The sequence below is a fragment of the Equus quagga genome, unplaced genomic scaffold (assembly GCF_021613505.1).
Source record: "Equus quagga isolate Etosha38 unplaced genomic scaffold, UCLA_HA_Equagga_1.0 220_RagTag, whole genome shotgun sequence".
NCBI lineage: Eukaryota > Metazoa > Chordata > Mammalia > Perissodactyla > Equidae > Equus > Equus quagga.
This window is the reverse complement of record NW_025799647.1, coordinates 2,470,516-2,494,616: the sequence shown is the minus strand read 5'-3', so window position 1 is coordinate 2,494,616 and position 24,101 is coordinate 2,470,516. Positions and strand designations below refer to the sequence as shown.

General features: G+C 41.6%; 2 protein-coding genes across 3 annotated transcripts in view; one reads left to right on the top strand and one right to left on the bottom strand.

The window, feature by feature from the left end:
• The window catches only part of LOC124233745 (arginase-2, mitochondrial-like), a 40,564-nt gene extending 35,618 nt beyond the window's left edge, over nucleotides 1-4,946 (top strand). The window contains exons 6-9 of one of the 2 annotated variants that reach the window (XM_046650913.1): nucleotides 249-343; nucleotides 521-625; nucleotides 1,806-1,939; nucleotides 4,471-4,946. In XM_046650913.1, coding sequence (XP_046506869.1) covers nucleotides 249-343; nucleotides 521-625; nucleotides 1,806-1,939; nucleotides 4,471-4,640 — 504 coding nt within the window. In that variant the 3' untranslated portion in view covers nucleotides 4,641-4,946. Of the gene's footprint in view, nucleotides 1-248; nucleotides 344-520; nucleotides 626-1,802; nucleotides 1,940-4,470 lie in introns of both variants that reach the window. The other variant, XM_046650912.1, reaches the window with a different exon arrangement.
• On the bottom strand, nucleotides 4,904-23,928 carry LOC124233747 (vesicle transport through interaction with t-SNAREs homolog 1B). Its single transcript, XM_046650915.1, has 6 exons — nucleotides 23,680-23,928; nucleotides 13,123-13,181; nucleotides 10,767-10,958; nucleotides 8,371-8,544; nucleotides 6,820-6,881; nucleotides 4,904-5,230 (listed from the first exon to the last, which is right to left on the bottom strand). The coding sequence occupies exons 1-6, from the start codon at nucleotides 23,792-23,794 to the stop codon at nucleotides 5,134-5,136; spliced, it is 699 nt and encodes a 232-aa protein (XP_046506871.1). The 5' UTR covers nucleotides 23,795-23,928; the 3' UTR covers nucleotides 4,904-5,133.
• Nucleotides 23,929-24,101: the final 173 nt, after the last annotated feature.

The window sequence follows — 24,101 nt, the reverse complement described above, 5'->3', positions numbered from 1 at the left end:
CCAAGACCACCTTAGGAAAAGAGATTTTTTTATTTTCTTTAGAAAGCTATACTGTGTTCTGCAGCTGCCCTTGTGAATCATTTCCACTTGTATCAGGTCTCTTTTCCAGATCAGGTGTGTCTGGTGTTGCTTTAAGCATATCCTGTGGGTAGGAGGAGAAAGCAGACTGCATACACTGGGAAGCACATGGTGATTATCTTGGTGAGACCAAGAATCCTTATGAATCCTGTTCATTCTTCTCTTCATAGGTACCACAACTCCCAGGATTTTCCTGGATCAAACCTTGTATTTCTTCCCCAAGTATTGTGTATATTGGTCTAAGAGATGTGGACCCTGCTGAACAGTAAGTTGATATACTAAGGTTAAGCTTTGGGCCTGTCCTGGCTCCTTATGTACTATTCGATAGGTGATTTCTTACCTTAACATGTTGTAGGTCACTGTAACGATTCCCCGCACACACATGCCTTTGATTAAAAATGCCCTTTAAACTAAGGACTCCTTCCTTTATATCTCACCACAGTTTTATTTTAAAGAATTATGATATCCAGTATTTTTCCATGAGAGACATAGATCGACTTGGTATCCAGAAGGTCATGGAACAGACATTTGATCTGCTGATTGGCAAGTAAGTAACTAGGATGGATGTCTACTTCCAGGTCCACAAGGGAATAGGGCGGACTCCCAGTGGGCAGCACACTTTAACATGTCTTTTGAGGATAGTAGCTTTTCTTTTAAAATACATTCAGAACAAGTACATATTAAAAAATTCAAATAATTCAGAAAGGGAGAATATGAAACATAGGTTGTATTCTTCCTCTGGGGTTGGGAGGAGGGTTTCCTTGAAGTCATTAGCCAGATCTTCTCTCTCTCATGAATTTCTGTTTAGCTCCATTTTTAATGCCTATTTTTTTTTGTGAGGAAGATTGGTCCTGAGCTAACACCTGTGCTAATCTTCCTGGTTTTTTGATGTGGGATGCCCCCACACCATGGCTTGATGAACAGTGTGTAGGTCTGTGTCCAGGATCCAAACCTGTGAATCGTGGCCCACTGAAGCAGAGCACACAAACTTAACCACTACACCACTGGGCTGGCCCCTTTAATGCTTATCTTTTGACATGAGAAGCATTCATAGTTCCAACTGTCCCATTCTTCCCAGCCTCATTAATGCTTCATGTGAAAGGAGTTTTGTTTTAAGCAAATCTTGGTAGTGTAAAAAGATGGCAGATGAATGCTCATCAAATGCTAGTTTTAAGGGCATCTTCCCAGTGCTGAGTCTTTATTTCTGGGTGATTGTTACCTAGTACTATGCCATTTCCTAAGCTGTTAAGTTAGGTATTTAGTATATAGGTGTTTGTTGTATATTACTTTCAGCCATTGGACATTTGGGTTGAAATGAGGTTAGAAGAGGGAGGTAAGATCAGATCAGATAATGTAAAATCACAGTTATGTTCAGCTGCTGTTAGATTCTGAGAGAACTTACATTAGATTCTATCAGCGCCCAATGTCATATGGAAGTGAAGAATTCCCTTTATTGATAGTTGTTAAGAGGCCCTGAGGCCCAGGGTACGTCATAAATATAAACTGGAGCTAGTCTGTCTGAGGCATACAGCACAAATGGCAAAATTATGAAGCGTGTAGGAAGCTATTAGGGTAATACTCAGTAACTTCCAGAATAGGAAACCTGGAAACCTGCTGTAGTAACAGAATACCAGGACTAACAGCAACAAAATCAAGGAGTTGCAACTGTAGGAAGGATGAATGTCCAAGCACAAGCAACTGACTCTTCTCCTCCTCCTTTCAAGAAGACAAAGGCCAATCCATCTGAGTTTTGATATCGATGCATTTGACCCTACACTGGCTCCAGCCACAGGAACCCCTGTTGTAGGGGGACTGACTTATCGAGAAGGCATATATATTACTGAGGAAATACACAATACAGGTAAGTAGTGATGAACCTGTTAACTACCAAGTAAATAGGCTGAAGCCTCTTGCCTGCCAGGGAATCTTTTCTGTTATTCATGTCATTGCAGACGTTGTTTTTGCTTAAACTTATAGCTAAAGTCATAAGGGATAGTCATTTAGAGGCATGTTTGGACCTGGCTCATACCAAAATATGCTAAAGTAATGTTGAATAAAAAATTGTCTACTTAAATATTTATTAAGTACAAGAATAAACTGTCAAACTGCTGTAGTTCTTTGTATCTGAATTGTCTGAAGGCAGATTAAGATTAAAAAGCAAGGCCAAGTAGCTATCATTTTTACCCTGACATTAAAAGGTTGGTTTACTGGGAGCTGGGAATGTGGAGTTAAAGGTTCTCTTGAAGGTACTTCAAAGCTGGGTCCTTTCATATAGGATAAGTCTTATCCTAGAGCTTGTTTGATCAGTGCTTTAATAATGGGGACACTGGAAGGTGAATGGCTAACAGGAAAATGAGTAAACTGAATGCTAGGTTATTAAGAGTGGCTATGAGGGTTTACTGTCCCAAAACTCAGACTTGTTTCCAAACAGTTTCCACTTCTGTCAGAAAGCTGCTGGTTTTAAGACTAGGTTAAATGACCTTGCATTGCAAAATTTAAACAACTACCACATGATACTTCAATACCATCTCATGAAATTGAGGTCTAAATAGCATAGAGACCCAAAACTTGAAAGGCCCAGGACTACAGGACACCCTTGACTAGCTGGGATAGATAAGGAAATTGAGAAGTGGTTTCCCTGGGTCCAGAGCCTCCTAAAGCATTAGGCACTACAGAAAGGGAAAAATACTTGTCTATCAGATCTGACAGTGGCAAGATAATCTCATTTTCACACCCACAATCTTGGATGTTGTCAGCTGTCCTTGAGTTAGTGGCCAGTGAACCTGGGAGTTCAGTCCTCCATTCTGGTTCCAAATGACACCACTTAGAGCAAGGATTAGTAACTTCCAGCACATAGATGGGGCAGTGGTCATACCTTGTCCCTTCCTCCCCTGCTGCAGTGTTATTCTATTCCACAAGACTGTCAACTAGATACATAAAGCCGTTTGCTTAGGGGCCTGCCTGGTGGAGCAGTGGTTAAGTGCGCATGTTCCGCTTCGGTGGCCTGGGGTTCGCAGGTTCAGATCTCGGGTGCAGACATGGCACCACTTGGCAAGCCATGCTGTGGCAAGTGTCCCACCACATATAAAGTAGAGGAAGATGGGCATGGATGTTAGCTCAGGGCTAATCTTCCTCCAAAAAAAACCTAAACAGTTTGCGTAAATGAATTTACAGGGTGGCAATAGTCTGGAAACATGGGTAATATATATTAATAGCTCAAACCCTCTCGATTACTACTGGGCTATGCTAAAGGCCCACAATTAGTTAGTGGAAGTCACACACACAAAGCATCAGAGACACAGATGCATGTGCAGGAATTGGTGGAAATGCCAGAGTACCATGCCTGCTGGTCGCAGTTTTACACAGTGCACTGAACTATGCATTGCTGATAAGGGACAGCACACTGAACTGATGTAATGGCATTGAACATATCATGTACGATAATGTAGTATCGGTAAACCATTAGGTGTATTCACCCATGTTTGCAGGCTTTATGGCCACCCTAAAAATTCTCAGATACTTCATATTCTTGAATACTAGGTTGTTTAGATGATTCTTCAAGAGATATATTAAATTCACCCAGAATAACCAACTAAAAAGTTAAATAACTCAGAGAAGTGGGGCATGTGTATGTGTGTTTAGGGGCCAAGGGAGTGGGTAGAGGGTAGGTCTGGATAGGTTCTTCTGGTCTAATCTTCCCTTTGGTGCAAGTTCTCAAGCCCTCAGAGAAGGTAACTTGAGTCCAAGTTAAACAAAGTATGGCTGCGTCTTCCTTTGACCACGTGCAAGATACTAGGTCAGTCTGATGAGAGACCTAAAAACTGTGTCAGACGTGGAACCTGCCCTCAAAGCTCAGGCCTGCAGGGGCAAAGAGTAAGTTATGCAGTAATAACCACACTTGAGGGTTCATGGTGCCTTAAGAGACAACAGACATAGCGTCAGTTCAAAAGTGGGAAAAGAGCTCTGGCTAGTGAGAAGTGGGAGACCTCCTCTTCAAACAACTACAGGCAGGCATCTGGAAGGTTCCTAATACTGGAAATGGCACATATTTTCCCAACAAATAGGTTGGAAACTCCTTGCCCCTGCCCCACTCCCAAGCTGTTTCCTTATCCTATCCAGAAAGCCTGACAGTGATGCCTGTTATGTTACTTGAACAGGTGACTGATTTTATTACCTTAAAGGTTTCTTTCAGTCCTACTCTAGTATACCAGTGTTTTAACTTAAATTCATGCCCAAGAGGAGGTGGTATAAGGAATTTTCCTGACAGTGGATAATTTTATAGTAGAAAATGACTTGTTTTTACCTTGACTTGTTCTGTCTAAATGGGATAACCCTCACTGAAAGTAGCAACTAGGGGGTTTTCTGAGGTTTTGTCATACTTTGTTCTTTCAGGGTTGCTGTCAGCACTGGATCTTGTTGAAGTCAATCCTTGGGTGGCTGCTTCAGAGGAAGAGGCCAAGGCTACAGCTGTCCTAGCAGTGGATGTGATTGCTTCAAGTTTTGGTCAGACAAGGGAGGGGGAGGGCACACTGTCTATGACCAACTTCCTACTCACCAGATGAATCACAAAGTGAAGAACTTGTGAGAATTTAGGAAATACTGTGTGCTGACACGTGTGTCACAATGAACATTCCAGAGTTAAGAGGTATTTGAGGGGACAGATATTAAATGGTTGTCTGGGTCAATACTGCCTTAATGAGAACATTTGTGCATTCTCACAATTGTAAAGTTTCCTTCCTCTCTCCACTTCGGTGACCAATAATACTATTGTACATGTATTTGGTTTTCTGCAGTTCACAGGGTATTAATATGTTAGTGTACCATGTAAATTTAAAGTCATAAACAGCATTTATTACCTTGGTAGAGCATACTGGTCGTGTTGCTGTTCCTTCACATTTAAGTGGTTTTCGGTCTTCCCTCCCTCCTCCCACAGTCTGGCCACGCAGTGCATCCTTGAACTGTCAGCTCACAGCAGCAATACGCTTATTCCATGTCTTAACGCCATTCATTCACAGGGTTGAAGTTCTAGTCCACAAAGCCTTCCCTGGATGAAGTTCAATGCTTCCGAAAGAATTTGTAATAAACCAGGCCTCCCAGGATGGCTAGCTCCAGTAAGATGATGATGGAAAGTAGCAGCTTGTTGGTCGTCACTCTACAAAGAGAAGCAAAGTGAGGAGTAGTCAGAAGTCTGGATAACCTTATTTCTTTCCATTAATACTTAGGGGTTTGACCTGGGGCCAAGGCTTGATACTGGGAGGTAGGCTGAATTTCTGTTTGATCACACAGCCACTTAGCAGTAAGTATTTATAAGGTTTTTTTAGCTGGTAAATGACAACTCAGAAGCTCCTTTAGCTGTAACTTAGGGATAACACATCTACCTCACAGAAAGGTTAAAAACTTGTACAGTAGATACCAAAGCATAAAAGTGGTTTCTTGATTCTAAAATGTCTGTCTTCAAATAGTATTTACTTCTTCTCTTTAAAAACAGCTTTTCTAGGAGGAGCTAGTTGGAAAAATAATAAATATACATATGAAAAAGTATACCATTTTTGGAATCAGGTCGAATCATATTTCAAAACAGTAGAAATACACTATCACTAACCATTTAGAGCTGCAGCAATTACATGCTACAGCTGTGAGCATATGCTGGGAGAAGAGTTTGTGGCAGACTCTCCAGTGCAGAAGGCCAGCTCAGGGATGAGGATAAGTAACTAAGCTGGGTAGGGCCTTTCAATCTCTGTTGTAAACTTCTTGCCCTTCTTACTCTCTCTTCCTCCATCAACCCAAGTGGATGTCTCTATAAAGGTAGTACCTTTTTTTGAAGCTGCTATACTATCTTTTGTTAACAGAATCTAATCTCTGGTTTTCATGTTCAGTCTAAATTGAAGGTTTCCCCCATTCCAAACAAGGAATTCACCACTGTTTAGTAGGAGAATGATTTTCCTAGTTCCATGACTTGGTAATAGTTTTGTTTCATGCACACTACCCACTTACCTCAAATTCAACCTCAGTGGCAATATTTCCTTTCTGCCCCTGCTTTTACTGCTGTCAGCACTCATGTCAACAGATTTGTTTGTTTTGAGGAAGATTAGCCCTGAGCTAACATCTGCTGCCAAGTGTCCTCTTTTTTGCTGAGGAAGATTGGCCCTGAGCTCACATCAGTGCCCATCTTCCTCTATTTTTTATGTGGGATGCCTGCCACAGCATGGCTGGATAAACGGTGCATAGGTCCACGCCTGGGATCGGAACTGGTGAAACCCGGGCTGCCGAGGCAGAGCATGCAAACTTAACCGCTATACCACTGGGCCAGCCCAAGAGTTTTTTTTTTTTTAAGTCAACTTTGTACTAATAAGACAGAACTCCCAGATAAAGGGCAGACTACCATGAAGGGCAAGCAGAGCCAAAACCAAGTACTAAGAAGTAGCAGTGAAAAGTTTTCTAATCAAGTTTTTAAAAATATATTTCAAGAAATATGAAGCTCTATTTTTCCCATGTGCTGTCTTCTCTAAGGAATGTAAGCTTGGATTAAAAGTCTTTCCAGTGGATAAACTTTCCACTGCTCCAAGTCAGAGCATATATACTTTCAACAAAGGATTTTTTCCTGGGATATTTAACTACACAAGATAACGTTCTTTATTTTTTCTGCTTTATTAGGACCATCACAAGTTATTGTTCAAAGCTTTGACATTCTTGGTTGAAAAACGTTAAAAGAAATTAATTTTGAGACTTTCTAAAACTTACTTTCTGGACATTGAACGGAGAATCTTTCGACTTTTGCTCAAGTTTTCACTTGTGTTTACCAGCTGAAAAGAGAAAACAGCAGTTACTTCCCCCTTCTTTCAAAAGTATACACTGTAGAATCTGAACATTCCTAAACTGACAGTGGGCATTAAGGAGTATATGTTGAAAAACTCCAAGAAATCAAACCAATTTAAATGATGGCCTCTGAGTATAAGTAGAAGAAACTGGAAAGGACAAGAGGCTTTAGTACGCATCAGGTAAGCTTAGGAATTATTATATCCAAGCTCGCCGTGGGGGACTTCCAGGATCAAGCTAATCTTTCACCTTAGCTACTCAAAACAGAAAGGCTTCAAACATACCTCACCAGTAACTGAAGCAACTCTGAGCAATTTGGGATTTGAATTTCATCAGCCAAACTCCAGGAGAGCCTCTTGAATTAGTGTTTGTTTTTATAGGCTGGTGGATTACCACTTTGGGATCTGGTTATTTTTTTTTCTTTATTCCTTTAAGAGACACTTACATTGAATTGTGAAAGGAATTAATCTTGAGCCTTTTTAAAAAAACTTTCTTGTTCAATTGCCTGTTACTAACCTAGATAGCTGGAGGATATTTCAACAGATGCCATCTGCCATCTGTTCCCATTGCCCAGTTGCCTTGGTAAGTTGATCTCTGAGCACATTCCTTGGCCTTTAAATTCAATCAATCCACCTCATATGTTCAAAAGTCAAAAACTACATTATCTGTAAGCAACTTGCTTTCTCCATAGCTTACCTTGAATTCAGTACTTTATTGTGACTTTTCACTGAGGAGAGAAGGGCATCACTGATTTTCACGTCAAATATTTTCCCATCTAAATCTTGCCCCCAGTTTGGATTTGCCTCATGCGATTAAGAGCACGGCATTCCATTGGCAAGTTGTACTGTTTTTAAAATTTTTATGCAGATGTATGGAAAGGAAGAAATGAGTTGTTTTTCAGAGCCTCTCAGAGTGATAGCAGGTTAGAGGCCCCAATTTAGTGTTCATTTGGCCTAAGTATTTCCATTTTCTTCCCACAATGATCCAGCTTACCTTTGGTAACAGTAAAGAGTTATAGTCCAGGATTGAACCTCTATAAATTGTCAGTGGTACTGCTTTATGACATGGAAAAGAGCCTTGGCTCCAAATGACAGGAAATCTAGGATCTTTTAAAGTAGATGATATTTTCATAAAATTAGCAGACTATTTCACTAGATGTATGAGAAATAAAAATCTGATTGGTAATACAGGAATTAATAAAAGAATGGAGTGGCTGCAATCTTAAATAAAAGCAGAAATTGGGTTGCTTTAGTCTTTTTTTTTCCCCCTCCAATGACCTCTAAATCTTATGGGTGAAATTACTTCCAAGGGCAATCTCTCAGCCAAGCAAACTAAAATTGAGAAAAGCACAAGAACGTGAAAGGTCACACTCTGAATTCAGAACTGCTATAGCTTCTGTCAGTAGCAAGGCATCAGAGTGGAGTGGGCCCACCCACTTTCCACACTCCTGCCCCTTCCCTGTCCGCCCTGACTTACTCTACTCTTGGTACGTTCCAACTGGTCACGTTGCTCCCCCAGCTCTTCTATGATTTCTGAGCCAATCTGGTCAGTCTCTGTGGCAATCCGATGAGAGCGCTCAATACTCTGGGTGGCCCGGTTCAGGCTATCAGTGCCTTGCAGAAGTAATGCCCTTTGAGACTGCAGCCGATTCTGACAGGAGTGTGGAAGGAAAATGTTAGATGACTTCCATTATAAATTCAGTGCCAGCACATTCCTTATGGCCGTTCTTATGTAAGGGATATAGTGTGCAATCATTTTTATTACTTTTAAGACAACCAAAGTGCTAATGAACTATAAGATCCTTCTCAAGGTCAGACTAAAGCAGAACCTGGAATCCAATATAGGAGCAGAATACCTCCCACTCCACTGCTTGTTACACTTAAGTGAGGCCAAAAAGGAAGGATTAATATTGGAGCATTTTCCCTGTGTACGTGATGAATTTGAACTGGCTCATGCGTTTCTGGACTAGCAACTTCTGAGAGGCAGAGGTCCAGATTTGGGGTGTGGAAGCTACCTGAAAATGCATACAGCTTGTAACTTCGATAGTGCAACAAGCAAACCAACTAAACTCTACAGCCCTAGAAATAGAGTAATTCACTGAAGATTCCCACTTGATTGGTACTGAGGGACTCTGAATGAGCTATTCGTTTTCAGCACATATAGAAATCATTTAGAAGTCTGAGACACTACCACATGCTGGAAAAAACTTAAGTGGCTACATCTTGGTACACCCAAAAGGAATTTCACCTCTGGCCAACCAGAAAAACTCTGAAGTTGCCAAACTGGAGATTTGCTCTCAGGGCAGGAGGTGTCGGGGGCCAAGTACTCTGCCCCGATTTTCTAAATCCCCACCAGTTTTTTACTCCACCTATAATCCTAAACACACAAGGCATGAGGACAGAAGTAGCCTTTGTCAGGCCAGAATTAACCACCACTGAAAGAAATGGGTGCAGCTCTAAGTTTTTAGCTATTCAAAGCATGCATCTGTGCACGCGCACACAAAGGGGCCGGCTCACAGGGCCTATCCCAGCACCAGACACCACCATCAAGAAGCCAAGGTGGGTTCCCAGATCAGAAGTAACAAGTCTTTTCACTTCACATTTGGCATATAGACCAGTGGATGAGGAAACCACTGAATGAGGCTGAAATAAACTCCAGTTTATTTTAGTTTTAGTTTAGCTTAAAAGAAGCAGAAATAAGGCTTTTTTAAATAAAAGATAAGGATTGTCATCTGATCAGGCTGAAGAAAGAACAGGAAAAGACAGATCACATAAATCAACTTCAGATTTGCAACAATTTTACTGTGATATACATACCACATGTATATCTAAATTGTTTTTATTTCTGAAATGAATAATTTTAAAGCAAAATTGTTTGGACTTATCTCTCCCTTTTGTTTTCGGGTTTTTTTTCATTAACAACTGACCAAAGTCACTATTACACCTCTGATCTCACTTTAACAAGCTCCACCTACCTGCCTTTTCCAGTCTCACTTCACAAAGTGAATTATCAAAATTTTACATCATTCTCAAATGCTCCAGTTTTGACATCAGCAATGTCAGGCCAGTATCATCTCAATGTCTCAAACTATAATCAGGATGCATCATGAAATAGGATTTATTAGTTTAAAATTGTACTATTAGCCTTTCTGCATATGTGCAGTCTGCACCTGTGGGCCCCCTTCCCTTTCCCACGCTATTTGCCAGGCCATTTCTACTTTGTATTGTGGAATATAATAATGCAACACATTAAATTTAATCTCTGAAGTTTTTATTCCTTTATCTAGCTTCTCTAGATAGTTTCAAAATACAGCTTTTTCATTTTAGTAGAATTTTATAAATCAGACTACTGGATGCTAGAGAAGCAAGTCTGGTTCACTTCCCATTAAACAGAATAAGGTGTTAGCCTCTTCTTGAGATGCATCTTGCCTTCTCTGCTGTATCTGGGCAGTTGGGCCATCTTTATATAAATGTAAAGGAAAGCTTGGGTTAATTTTATAACAGTACTCTGATAAACTAAAAATGTAACAAGTTTTTGGGCATACATGGGAAAGAAACTGGATCAACAGGTCAGAATAGAGAGTCCAGATATAATAAGACTAGGTAACACTTGTATACCTCCACTACATACTAAGCACTGTGTTATATATCAAGGGTACAAAGAAATCTAAATAAGCATATGGTTTGGAAAGATCTGCATTAAATATAGTAGAGGTGGGTACCCAAGGGGAGAAGGGGAACTGGATACAGGAAAGAGGATAAGGTGGGAGAAACAAGAGTCTAGTATGCACTGATAACATCAACTGTACTCCACAATATAGTTAAATCTTGTACCATAGGCTCTTAAGGGGAAAAAAAGCAGCTGACGCTTACCATGTGCTCATTCTCTACAGCATATGTGCCATATTTCATGTCTCCTCGGCCCCCAGGTGTAGCTGTCAAAGGTGTGCTTCTCACTTCCCGGTGGAGTTTGGCAAGGTCCTTCCGGTAGGTTCGAAGCTTAGACATCATAGGGTTACGGAAAGATAGGGGCGCATAACGTAGTTCCTCTTCCATCTCTGCCAGCTAGGAAGGCAGAAAGTAGTGAGTGGATGGCTTGGTTCTTTTCTCTCTGATCTGGGCACATGCCTGGTTTGGAATACTCAAACCACAGACAACCCCAAATAAGTACATAACCATATGCTCCATGAGGGCAGGGACCACACGTGACATGTTCACCTTATTATGCTGAGTGCCTGGCACAGTGCCTAGCAAGCATAGAACAGGCATTCAAAAAGTATATGACGGGGGCCAGCCTGGTGGCGCAGTGGTTAAGTGTGCACGTTCCACTTTGGCGGCCCGGGGTTTGCCAGTTCAGATCCCAGGTGCGGACATGGCACTGCTTGACAAGCCATGCTGTGGTAGGCATCCCACATATAATGTAGAGGAAGATGGGCATGGATGTGAGCTCAGGGCCAGTCTTCCTCAGCAAAAAGAGGAGGTTTGGCAGCAGATGTTAGCTCAGAGCTAATCTTCCTCAACAAAAAAGTCTATGATGAATGACGGAAAAAACTAACAAGCACCTTATAGCTCAGTAAATATTTTTACACACATTCCCTCATTTAATCCTCACAACAAATCAATAAGATAGGAAAAACTACTTCTACTTCATATATAGGACTTGAAGAAACTTGCTCAAAAATTACACAATAAGAGCTGTCAGGATTCAAAATCTTCAAGTTGTTTTTTCAGTATACCAAGTTCTTTACCATTACGGTTCAAGTGCTATCATGAAGCACTCCGAGGTTCTACAGTACTACAAGCGATAGGGGTTTGGCATCAAGGTTCTTCCCTTCCTTCTCCTCTTTCTGAAAATCAATTGTTTGTCTCCATGTCTGAGATAACCAGGGGTGCAAACCAGATTTCCATTTTTCTGGGATAAGTAAAATGTAACACCTAGACATGTTCACAAGAGGCCATAAATTATTTTCATCAGCCCGGGGTGGCCAAGAGTAGACGTGGTTAATTTTGCTAAATTCAGAGAAAGTATGTAAGCACCAAACAAAGAAACTAGTATTAGCTAAAAGATTTTTTTAAATGCCACTAAGATGTTAACTGAAAAGGAATACTGGCTCCCTAACAGATATCATGGATATGCTCAGCTGTACAGAGGTATTAGGAAAAGCTTCTAGTACTCCTATTATGGAGATAGCTTCCACAGTCTGGTGGCCTGATCCTCCTTAAAACATATATAGAACAGAGAAAAGGATGCAGATAAGCTTAACTTCTCAGAACTTCATTCAGGTAGGGAAGTTGTTCTTCAATAAGCAAGAAGCAAGTTCCCTGGCTTAAAAGGAATTTTTCATCTCGGTCTACTCTGTGGTAGCAAAAACCAGGAGCAACTATTTCTGCAGGGTACTGCCAGGGACCCGGATGTTAGCCCCAATCTCCTGAAAGGGTTTGCTGAAGGTACAGCATAATGATATGGAAACAGAAAAATTGTTTTCTTTATTTAAAGAAAAGCCACAAATTAAGAGAGAAGCAATTGTTAAACTGCTCAGCAACCTGGACCAGCTTCCGACAAACTCTGGGTCCTGATTGGATCTCATCCTGTTCATGCATGCTTTGCCCAAGGTAACAAATCCAGCCATTATGCTGTCTTTTAAAACAGAAGGAAATGTGGCTAGAACCACCTCTGAGCTACATTTTCTGTGACAGTAAGTTTAACAAAGAAGAATAACTGATTTTTTTTTAAAAGATTTTATTTTTCCTTTTTTCTCCCCAAAGCCCCCTGATACACAGTTGTGTATTTTTAGTTGTGGGTCCTTCTAGTTGTGGCATGTGGGATGCCGCCTCAGCATGGCCTGACGAGCGGTGCCACATCTGCACCCAGGATCCAAATCGGCAAAAGCCTGGGCCACCGAAGCGGAGCGCGAGAACCCAACCACTCGGCCACGGGGCCGGCCCCAGAATAACTGATATTAATGGCCAGTTTTTAAAAGACCACTCAGGTCCTTACATGAGGAATGTACTATCAAAGACTCATTTCAGGAGAGTCTTCAAGCTTTACCCCTTTATGTTTGTCAACCCCCCTAAACATGCATCCCCATCAACTGGCCTCATTTAGTAAGAAATAATCAAAATCAGAATCAATAGATGAACAGTTAATCTGTGATCTGGTCATAAGCATTACTTCTGGAAAAGACCAACACCAGGTAGAAGAAAACAAAGACTTGCTCCCTGTTCTCACCGTTTCATTTGCTTCCTGTTGCTTTTCATCAAAATCTCTGATCAACTTCTTCTTCTCTTCTGGAAAAGACAGACAAGTTTCAAATGCTCAGCCCTCCTTCCATACATTTGTAGAGGCCATTCCCTCTGCTTAGAATAAACTCCCCATTCCTCCCCTGGTGGAGGGAGTAGTACTTAATCACCCTTAAAAGGCATTTAAAAATGTATGGGAACTTGTTACCAAAATGACGAGAGGGAGGGTTTTACTATTGGCATTTAGTGCCCAGGGAACAAAAATATCCATGCGTGGGACAGTCCTGCATAATAATTATCTGGCCCCAAAGGCCAATAGCGTCCTTAGTAAGAAACACTACAGCTCTAAGTTAATCATTGTCAATCTTTTTTCCCCCCATCCTAAACAGAGGGATCAAGCACACTCATCAATAACAATGTATAACAATCCTGGTTCTTGAAATTCCGTGCCCACTTTCACCCCCCTCTGTGAATCACTTCTCTATATTTTACCCTTATCCACTGCTTTTCTGTAAAACAAATTCAAAACCCACCTACTCTGCTTGCTGGGGAGGCTGCATGGTATGGCACATGTTTCTCAGTCATACCCACTGGCAGTGGTGGGAAATGATGTAAATACCACTGACTCACAGTGAGAAAGTCATCCCCCTATGACTTCTTTTAATCCTTCACATCAGGCCATTTTGGTGCTAGTATGTCTTTAATACCTAAAAATTACCAATCTACCCTTTTAACAAAAATAGAACAGGCTTCAGCTTCAAAACAGGTTTCAGTTTCAAAACAATAACATCTAACTAAAACAGCATTGTTTTGCTGTCACTGTACTTTTTCTGATCATTTAGATGGGTTCCACAGATTTTCCATTTAAAGTAGTGATATAAAATTTCCTTTTTAAAATAACTGTATGAAATAAATGTATCTTACATGAAATAAGTTGATACAAAGAAAACGATTAAGTAATAGTAAAAATGGTACTGGGACACGCAAAGATGAAGGGAGTAGTGGCATGCTGTCACCTAGTAAACATTTGCACAGGGAGAGCTGCTGCTGAGTAAAGGGGGTTAGGTTCTGGTCCTAACTCTGGGCTTGGAGCCCTCAACCAGGACCTCAATGTGTAAGCTTGGAAAATTCTCTTCATCTCTTTGGGTTCTGATCTCCCTCCTTGGCTATAAAATAAAGAGGTAGGTCATCCCTTCATATCTAACAAGCAAAAATTAGCCCTATTTATGAGGAGCTTGATTTTTTTAAATGTATACATCCAAATGAAAGTTCTCTTTGGAAATCTACACATAAACTACTTGTTACCACAAAGTTACCATTGCTTACAATGTTTTTTGAACTCTTCTTTTGGAACTACCTTCACAATTTGGATAATGTCTTTTTTAAAATTGTAGTAAAAAATATATATATAACATAAAATTTACCATTTTGACCATTTTTAAATATATGGTTAAGTGGCATTAAGCACAGTGACAATGCTGTGCAACCATCACCACTATCCATCTCCAGAACCTTTCCATCATCTCAAACTGAAACTCCGTACCCAGTAAACACTAACTCTACATTTGCCCTCCCCCCAGACTCTGGTAACTACCATTCTACTTTCTGTGTCTATGAATTTGACTATTCCAGGTACCTCATATAAGAGGAATCATACAATATTTGTCCTTTCACATCTGGCTATTTCACTTAGCACAGTAGTCTTCAAGATTCACCCATGCTGTAGCATGTATCAGGACATGGTCTTTAAAGCTATGCATTTCTCATTCAACGTGACTCCTAAATACAAGCCAGCACTTCCATTAACTGAAGGAAGAGCAATCTTTTCCAATGCCAAAGAAAATAGCGGAGTTGGGCTGATGGAGGGATGGTATGTGGGTACTCAAAATGCTGTCCTAAGATTTTCTTGGATAATTTTATTTACCTTGATTTTCTTCAGCCTTGACTTTCTAACCCAATGCCATATAAGATGTAATACCACTGTCATGCTTTATTTGGATTTACATTTTGTTAATCACAACAGCATCCAGCATGTCAGTTGCCTGCTACTTTTTAAGCAATCAAATCGTTTTGGATGTGTACGTTCTATATTCTCAACTTGAGATCAAGCTCCTCTAGAATAGAGAGATTTACTGTTTCTTTTACAAGTCCCATTGCTTCTAGAACATTAAACCTGGTAGGGTGGCCCCTTAGATGTTGCTACCGCCTGCAAGGGCAAATGACAACACACCCTTTACTATGCCTCATTCATTGTCATGTGACATTCTCTTAACGTACACAAGGCACTCCACGTGAACTACTTCTCAGACCACACCACTCACAAAACCCAGGGTTTGTTGTGTTTTTTTTGTTTTTGTTTTTTTTTAGTGAGGAAGATGGTCCCTGAGCTAGCACCTGTGCCGGTCTTCCTCTATTTTGTATGTGGGACACCACCACAGCATGGCTTGATGAACAGCGTGTAGGTCCGCACCTGGGATCCGAACCTGCAAACCCTGGGCTGCTGAAGCAGAGCGCATGAACTTAACCACCATGCCACCGGGCTGGCCCCTGTTGTTGTTGTTGTTGTTTTAAATGGAACAAAGTTCAGCCATGGCAAATGATATACATCTTGATCATCCATGATGTAACTGAAATAAAGCACCACAGCAGCTGTTATGATCCCTGGGTAGGCTGTGTTTTCAGCCACAAGCAGTGAAATAATATTTGCAATCAAGAATGGCTACTTCCATGGAGAGGTATCACGTTATTTTGTAATAAGCTGTCACAGAAGTGCTGAGTGTCATCACTCCTCTGAATAGACACATCTCCAAACTCAAGCACACTCACTTCTGACAGTATGAAGTATTCTAAGAAGAAGGGCATTCCCTTCCTAGCTTGGATTTTTCTGCAACTCTGTTAGTCATGAAGTCTCCTCCTTTATTCTTCCTTTTTAAAGAATATGAAAGTCTGCATTCTTAAGAGGCAAATTCTAGAATGATTCAAAGAAAGTGCCTATATAAATAAAAGTAGGGGGGGAAAGAGCAGCCCACAGAATCTTGAGCCTTTCACTAACTTCCCTGCATGATTCTGTTCTTCTTGGTCTTTTTGGAGTTGGGATACTCTACCTTCTACCTGGTTTAATAAGACATACATTCTTCTAGGAGTGCTCTACAGTTTATATACTTTTAAAATAAATATGCTCCCTTTGAAAGCAATTTGAAGAACTTCACCACATTACAAGACTCTTTATGGAATCCTAAGATTAAAAGTGGAGGAGGACAGCCTGGTGGCATAGTGGTTAAGTTTGCGTGCACTGCTTTGGTGGCCCAGGGTTCATGGGTTTGGATCCTGGGTGCAGACCTACATACCACTTATCAAGCCATGTTGTGGCAGCATCCCACATGTGAAATAGAGGCTGATGGGCACAGATGTTAGCTCAGGGACAGTCTTCCTCAAACAAAAAGAGGAAGATTGGCAACAGATGTTAACTCAGAGCTAATCTTCCTCACCAAAAAAGACAAAAAAAAAAAAACCCCAAAAAACACAAAGCCTTTGAAATCATCCCTTCTGATGATGAAGCCAGGGAGGCAGATATTTAAAGGTTCAAAAAAGGCTGAACCCTACCGAATTGAGAGGTATCAGTAGCTGCTTCTTTATGCTTTAGTCTCAGAATTGTGAAACCAATCAATGTTGGAGCTCAGACGGACCTTAGAGATCATTTAGTTTAACCTCATCTTACAGTTGAGGAAACTAGAGCCTGGAGAAACTGCCTTGCCTAAGGTCACAGGAGTAAATGGGTGGCAACACCAGTTCTCGAATACAAGTCTACTGACTCCCAACCCAATGCTTCTGGACATTATAGCATTGAGGGGCATTTTTGTGCTCCCAGGGTACAGCCTTCAGCAACAGGTAAAATCTGTTCAGACCTCTTAGTTTTTTAGGGAGTTAGAATTACCACTACAATCAACTACAAAACAGCAGGACTGCATACTGGGTAGAATGGGCACCAGAAATAAGAGCGAGCGACTCCAAACAACACTGTCACCCACCCAACACGCCTTGCCAAACAAGTCACATGTGAGTGACTCACTCTGAGACTGACTCTGTTTGTAACCTGGGTGGATGATAGCATCATGTCCTAAACATGGAATAAAATGGAAGCAGCCAGCTCTGAAAGAGCTAGAGGAAGGCTACCTTAATGTTCAAGCAAGGTGGTAGCCTGTCTTCCTTACAGGCAGTTTGAATTACCAGCCCAACAATGACTAACCTTGGCCCATTAGAGCTATGGAAATAACTTTGGTTTCACTAGGATCTTTTTTTTTTTTTTGAGGAAGATTAGCCCTGAGCGAACTACTGCCGATCCTCCTCTTTTTGCTGAGGAAGACTGGCCCTGAGCTAACATCCATGCCCATCTTCCTCTACTTTATATGTGGGACGCCTACCACAGCATGGTGTGCCAAGTGGTGCCATGTCCGCACCCGGGATCCAAACTGGCGAACCTCCAGGCCGCCGAGAAGCAGAATGTGCAAACTTAACCGCTGCGCCACAGGGCCGGCCCTAGGATCTTTAAACTATGTGGTTAATTTGCTTTTGGCGCCCCACTGTGGCATTTCTAGGACCTACATCCTCTATTTGTACACCACAATAGTTTACCTGATCTTACACCATACCGGAGGTAAAAACATCAGATCCCTCTAAGCCTGTCTCCTGTAAATAGGAAATATAACAGTACCGAAAGGTCGTCTGAAAGGGTTAAAAGAGATAATACATATAACAAGCTCTTAGCAAATGTCGTGCATATTAAGGGTTCAATAAACAGTAACTACAATATATGACAAGCCCATAGCTAACATCATACTCAATGATGAAAAGCTGAAAGCTTTTCCTCTAAGATCAGGAACAAGAAGGATGCCCACACTCACCACTTTTGGAAGTCCTCGCCAGAGCAATTAGGCAAGAAAAAGAAATGCAAGGCATCCAAATTGGACAGGAGGAAGTAAAACTGTCACTCTTTGCAGATGACATATTACATACAGAAAACTCTAAAGACTCCACAAAAAAACTGTTGGAACTAATAAACAACCTCAGTAAAGCTGCAGGATACAAAATATATAAAAATCTGTTGTGTTTCCATACACTAATGATAAACTATCAGAAAGAGAGATTAACAATGCCATTTACAATTGCATCAAAAAGAATACAATACCTAGGAATAAATTTAACCAAGGAGGTGAAAGACCCTGTACACTGAAAACTATGAGACACTGATGAAAGAAAGTAAAGAAGATACAAACAAGTGGAAAGATATCCCATGCTCATGGACTGGAAAAAAATCAGTATTGTTAAAAATATCCATACTACCCAAGCAATCTACAGATTCAATGCAATCTCTATCAAAATTCCAATGGCATTTTTCACAGAAATAGAACAAACAACGCAAAAATTTGTAAGGAACCACAGAAGATCCCAATTAGACAAAGCAATCTTGAGAAAGAACATAGCTAGAGGCATCACGTTTCTTGATTTCAAACTATATTACAAAGCTACAGTAATCAAAACAGTATCGTACTGGCATAAAAACAGACAGAAAGATCAATGGAACAGAATAGAGGCCAGAAATTAAGCCACACATGTATGGTCAATTAATTTACAACAAAGGAGCCAAGAATATACACTGGGGAAATGTATTAGGAAAATCCAGTCTTTCCCCCTCCTAGATCTTTCTCTCCTATATAGGGAAAACCCAGTCCTTCCTCCTGTGTGTCTTTCCTGCGTGTCTCGTTTACTACTCACACAGAACACTTCACTTCTGGTTACCAAATGTGCGTGGGGTTTTTCTCACACCAAGCAATTCTCTGTGACACCAGCTGGCTGTCCTACAATTCAAATCAATTCTGACCGTACCTGGAGATAGCATTCGATTCCACAGGCGAAGGGCTCAGTCTCACAAGACTGACCCCCCCACCCCCCTCTTCAGATGCCAAGTGCAAGTAGCAGGTCCCCAGGTTACCCACAACTTCTGTCCAGTTTGGCTACAAATTGGAGGTTCCCATGACCCCTTCCTCAAGTTTGATTAACATGCTAGAGCAGCTAACAGAATTCAAGAAAACACTTACTTATTAGGTTTACCAGTTTATTAAAGGATATAAAGGACACAGATGAAGAGATACATAGGGCAAGGTCTGGAAGGGTCCTGAGCGCAGGAACTTCTGTCCCCGTGGAGTTGCGGTGCATCATCCTCCCAATGAGGATATGTTCACCCACCTGGAAGCTCTCTAAATCCTATACTATTGGGATTTTATGGAGGCTTCCTCAATAGGCATGATCAATTATTAACTCCATTTCCAGCTCCTCTCCCCTTGCTAGAGAAGTAGGGAGCAAGGCTGAAAAGCCAAGCTTCTAATCAGAGCTTGGTCTTTCTGGTGACCAGCCCCCATCCAGAAGCCACCCATGAGCCCAGCCAGAGTCACCTCATTAGAAAAAAAGATGTTCCTAGTGCTCCTATCACTTAGGAAATGATAAGCGTTTTAGGAGCACTGTGCCAGGAACCAGGGGCAGAGACCAACAGATATATTTTCTATTATCTCACAGGAAAGGATTCTCTCACAGGAATGGACAATAAATGGTGTTGGGAAAACTGGACGGCCACATGAATGAAACTGGACCACTATCTTACACCATGCACAAAAATTAACTTGAAGTGGATTAAAGACTTGAACATAAGACCTGAAACCATAAAATTCCTAGAAGAAAACACATGGGGATAAGCTCCCTGACCGATCTGAGTGATATTTTTTGAAGTGGACACCAAAAATAAAGGCAACAAAAGCAAAAATAAACAAGTGGGACCACACCAAACTAAAAACCTTCTGCATAGCAAAGGAAACAACAAAATGAAAGGCAACTTACCAAAAGGGAGAAATACAAGCAAATCATATATCTGATAAGGGGTTAATATCCAAAATACATAAAGAACTCATACAACTCAACAGCAAACAAAAAATATGATTAAAAAATGGGCCAAGGATCTGAATAGACATTTTTCCAAAGACATACAGAAGTCTCACAGGTAATGAAAAGATGCTCAACATCACTAATCATCAGCAAAATGCAAATAAAAACCAACTGAGATATCACCTCACACCTCTCAGAAGGGCTATTATCAAAAGACAAGAAATAAGTGTTGGCGAGGACATGGAGAAAATATAGAGCTTATGTTCTAGCTCAGGGGCTTTCAAACTCGACATGCATCAGATCTCCTGGACAGCTGTAAAACAGACTATTAAAACAGTTAATGATTTAGTAAGTCTTGGGTGGGGCCCAAGAACAGGCATTTCTAACGAGTTCCCAGATGATGCTGATGCTGCTGGTTCAGGGACCACAGTTTGAAAACCACTCTTCTAGTGAAAGGAAGACACATAATAGACTGTAACATCATAAATACGGAAAGTGTCGAACATGTTAGAAGATAAGTGCTCTAGAAAAAAGGGAAAGTAGAGCAAGATAAGAGTAGTTGTATACAGAGCTGGTATTATGTTTTATTTAAATAAAATAGCCAATTTCCCCTATAATAGTAATAACGGCTAATTACCCTTACTATTGTCAGGCAGTATTCTAAGGGCTTTACATATATTAGCTCAGTGAATCCTCACAAAACTCCTATCAAATACTTTAATTTATCCCCATTTTGCAGGGGAAACAGTTAGGTTAAAATAAGTTGTCCAAGGTCACACTGCTACTAAGACGTGGATCTAAGATTTGAACCCAGGGATTCTGGCTCTAGAATCCTTGCTGTTAAATATTATATTATACTGCCTCTCAATTCACATGATATCATCTTCATAAATGTCATTTTTAATGGCAGGAGAAGAAATATCTTGTCAGGCTAGAACTGACAGACATTATGCTCTCTATTCTATAAGCACCCTTGATGTTCTCATCCACAACCCAAACAAGCCTGATTCTACTACTATATTTCTTATTTAAGTTCACATTCACTCAACTGACCAAGTGAGAAAATGCAGACACCTCGAATCTGTCTCCCTATTCACCCTATTCATGTCCAATCAGTCTGGTTAATTTCTGCCTCAGACTCACCTCTTGGATTTAGGACTCTCTAGATTCCCATGTTACCCCGACAACTGCCACAAAGGCTCCTAACCTCCTAAATGGTCCCCTGTATTCAGACTCTTGTGCTTCTCCTTCATCCTCTACTCAGCCACCAGCATTCTCCTTCTAAAATAAAACCTGACCATTTTAGTCAGCTGCTTGAAATCCTTTACTGATTCTCTATATCAAGTCCAAATGTCTTAATGTGACACTTCGGTGCCTTCATGACCTGGCTGTGTCTTACTTTCCTCATCTACTGCTGCTCTCCCCCACACAGCTTAAGTTCCAGTCACAGCTGTGAACATTCGATTTCTATTCCTTTGTTGCCTCTTTCCACTTCCCCTCTGTCTGGCCAATTCCCATTCAACCCCTTACACTCAGTTCAAAGTTCTCCTTTCTATGAAGCTTCCCCCTTTGCTCCCCCACGCTCAAGTTAGCCTTTTTTTTCACAGTCTCAAAACTATTTTAGGACTCATCACACACTTTGTTGTAAATTTGTCCCCATTTAAGGCAAGAACTCTTGGAACTCCTCACAGCCCAGGATAGTGACTGACACATAACCATTCCCAATAAATGCTTATTGAAAAATGACTGAGTTCAATTACAGCCCCTAACCTAAACGCAAGGGCTGTGTTACACACATTATTCAGTGCCTAATAATTCACGATGGAAATTAAAGCTCTGAAAAGCTTATGGAGTAGTCTCAGAACTAGAAAAAAAGGATTCAGAGATGAGGCCCAGTGTGTTTGCTTAAATTCAATTTATTCAACAAATATTTACTGAGTAGTATGAATAAGGAGACTGAAAGTTGTTGAAATTCTTATCATAACCTGGGGATATGTGTACAGTATATTCACTTACCCATTAAACAACTAGTAGTCTGTTACCAGCAACTTGTGTTAGAGTATTTTGTGCTTGGGTAGAAATTTTCACCTTTTTGACTGTCCTCTTCGTAGGAATGAGAAGGTTAGGTAGATGAAGATAGTGAATTTAACTAATTCAGTTATCTATTTTTCAAAACAGAATGCTCTTTTGCACTATTTAGCCTTACAGAAATGGACACTGCAAAATTTAATTCAGCACCACGCTGAAAAACTGTCTATTTTTCAACCTTCTAAATCTGATCCCATCACTCTCCCGCTCAATACCTTTTAACTGCATCCTGTGGCATTTAGAAAAAGATGCAAATCTTTCACCACAGTCTACAAGGCCCCATGTGACATGGCCCTGCCTACCTCTTTCCAACCTCATCTATTACCACCATCTGCTCATTCCACTCCAAATACACTGGCCTTCTTGCTCTTCTAGAACATACTAAGCTCCTTTCTGCTTAAGGACCTTTGCAGTGCTCTTCTGTCCTCCTGACACTCACTTCTCCCAGAGTTTTGCATGGTTTATTCCCTTCATTCAAGTCTCTGCCCAAATGCCACCTCCTCAAAGAGGCCTTTCACAGCCACCCTATTTAAAATTTGAGCCTCCCTCCCACCCCGCAACTCTCTATCCCTTTGCCCTGCTTTATCTTCTTGTATTGCCCTTAACACCGTCTCTTAATATTTACATATTATTATCGACTCACTAGAACGGGGATTTTTCTTTTTCATTGTAATTTGCAATATTATCAGCATCTACAACAGTGTCTGGCACACAGCACCCTCTTCCAATAAATATATGTTAAACAAACGTATGAATTTCATTCTCAGCAGAGTCACTGAATTCATATGACCTTGGGTAACTCACAGAGCAAACACTCAAGCTCTGACCCCTAAGTGAAAACGATAAAACAAAGTCTTATCTGCCTTGCCGTCAAGATCTATTTGTTCTGAGGCAAAGAACCACAGCAGGTCTTCCTATGAATTTCACTGCAAAACTCTAGCCCCTCCAAGCAAAGCTTGCAGCAACCTGAATTTTGAAATCAAGGGGCAGGAAATAGTCTAAGCAGAAAGTTCATAAGAGGACCAGACCTAAATACTACAATCCTGATTTTAAAGACGAGCCCTCCAAAAATGATATCTACCAACCCCAAAACTTATGACTCTTCTGGGTTCTTAACTCTTTTGGTGCCACAAATCCTTTGCCAGTCCGGTGAAAACTATGGACCTCTCTTGAGAATAGTGCTTTTAAACCCATAAAACTAAATACAGAGAGCTACAAAAAAAACCAATTCTACTAAAATAGAGGACCGCAGATGTAAGGTCTCCTATGCTCTTTTTGCCACAGTGAAAACGAGACGAGAAAATTTTGAAAGCTATAGGAAGATCAAAAGGGAGAGTCCCAAGGAGACGACACCATCCCAGAGCACCCTAAGTGGCAGCAGGGAGTCCTGGACGCCAGGACCCAGCCAACCCTAGGGGGCGTGTCTGAGGATGAAGAGCGGAGAGAAGAGGGCCCGGGTCTGGGACTCTTCCTACCAGAGTGCGCGAGGCCGAGTTCCCCAAGGCTGGGCCCGCCCCCGCATCACCTGTCCCTGCAGTCCCCAGGAGCCGCTCCGGCACCCCTCGCAGGTCTTCATGGAGGCCGCGGAAGATCTCGTGCAGTTTTTCGAAATGTTCCGAGGAGGTAGCGGAGGTGGCCATGGCCCAGGCCACACTCGAGCAGCGGCCGCCGAGACTCTGGGCACCGGGCCCGCACCTACCCCACGGTCAGCCGCCCAGCCCCGCAGGCATCACGGCGACCGCCGCCACCGCCGCCCTGGACGAGGCGCTTCCGGGGCCGCGGCGGGGTCCTCCCGAGCCGGAACGCCCACTCCCTGCAGTCCGTCACGGAGGGAGCGCCGGGCGCGAAGGCCTGACGGAAAGTCAGGCATGCTGCACTGCCCAGGCGACTCCTGAAGGAGCAGCAGCGCGCGCGGGGGCGAGCGACAGTCTCAGGGCACTGGAAATA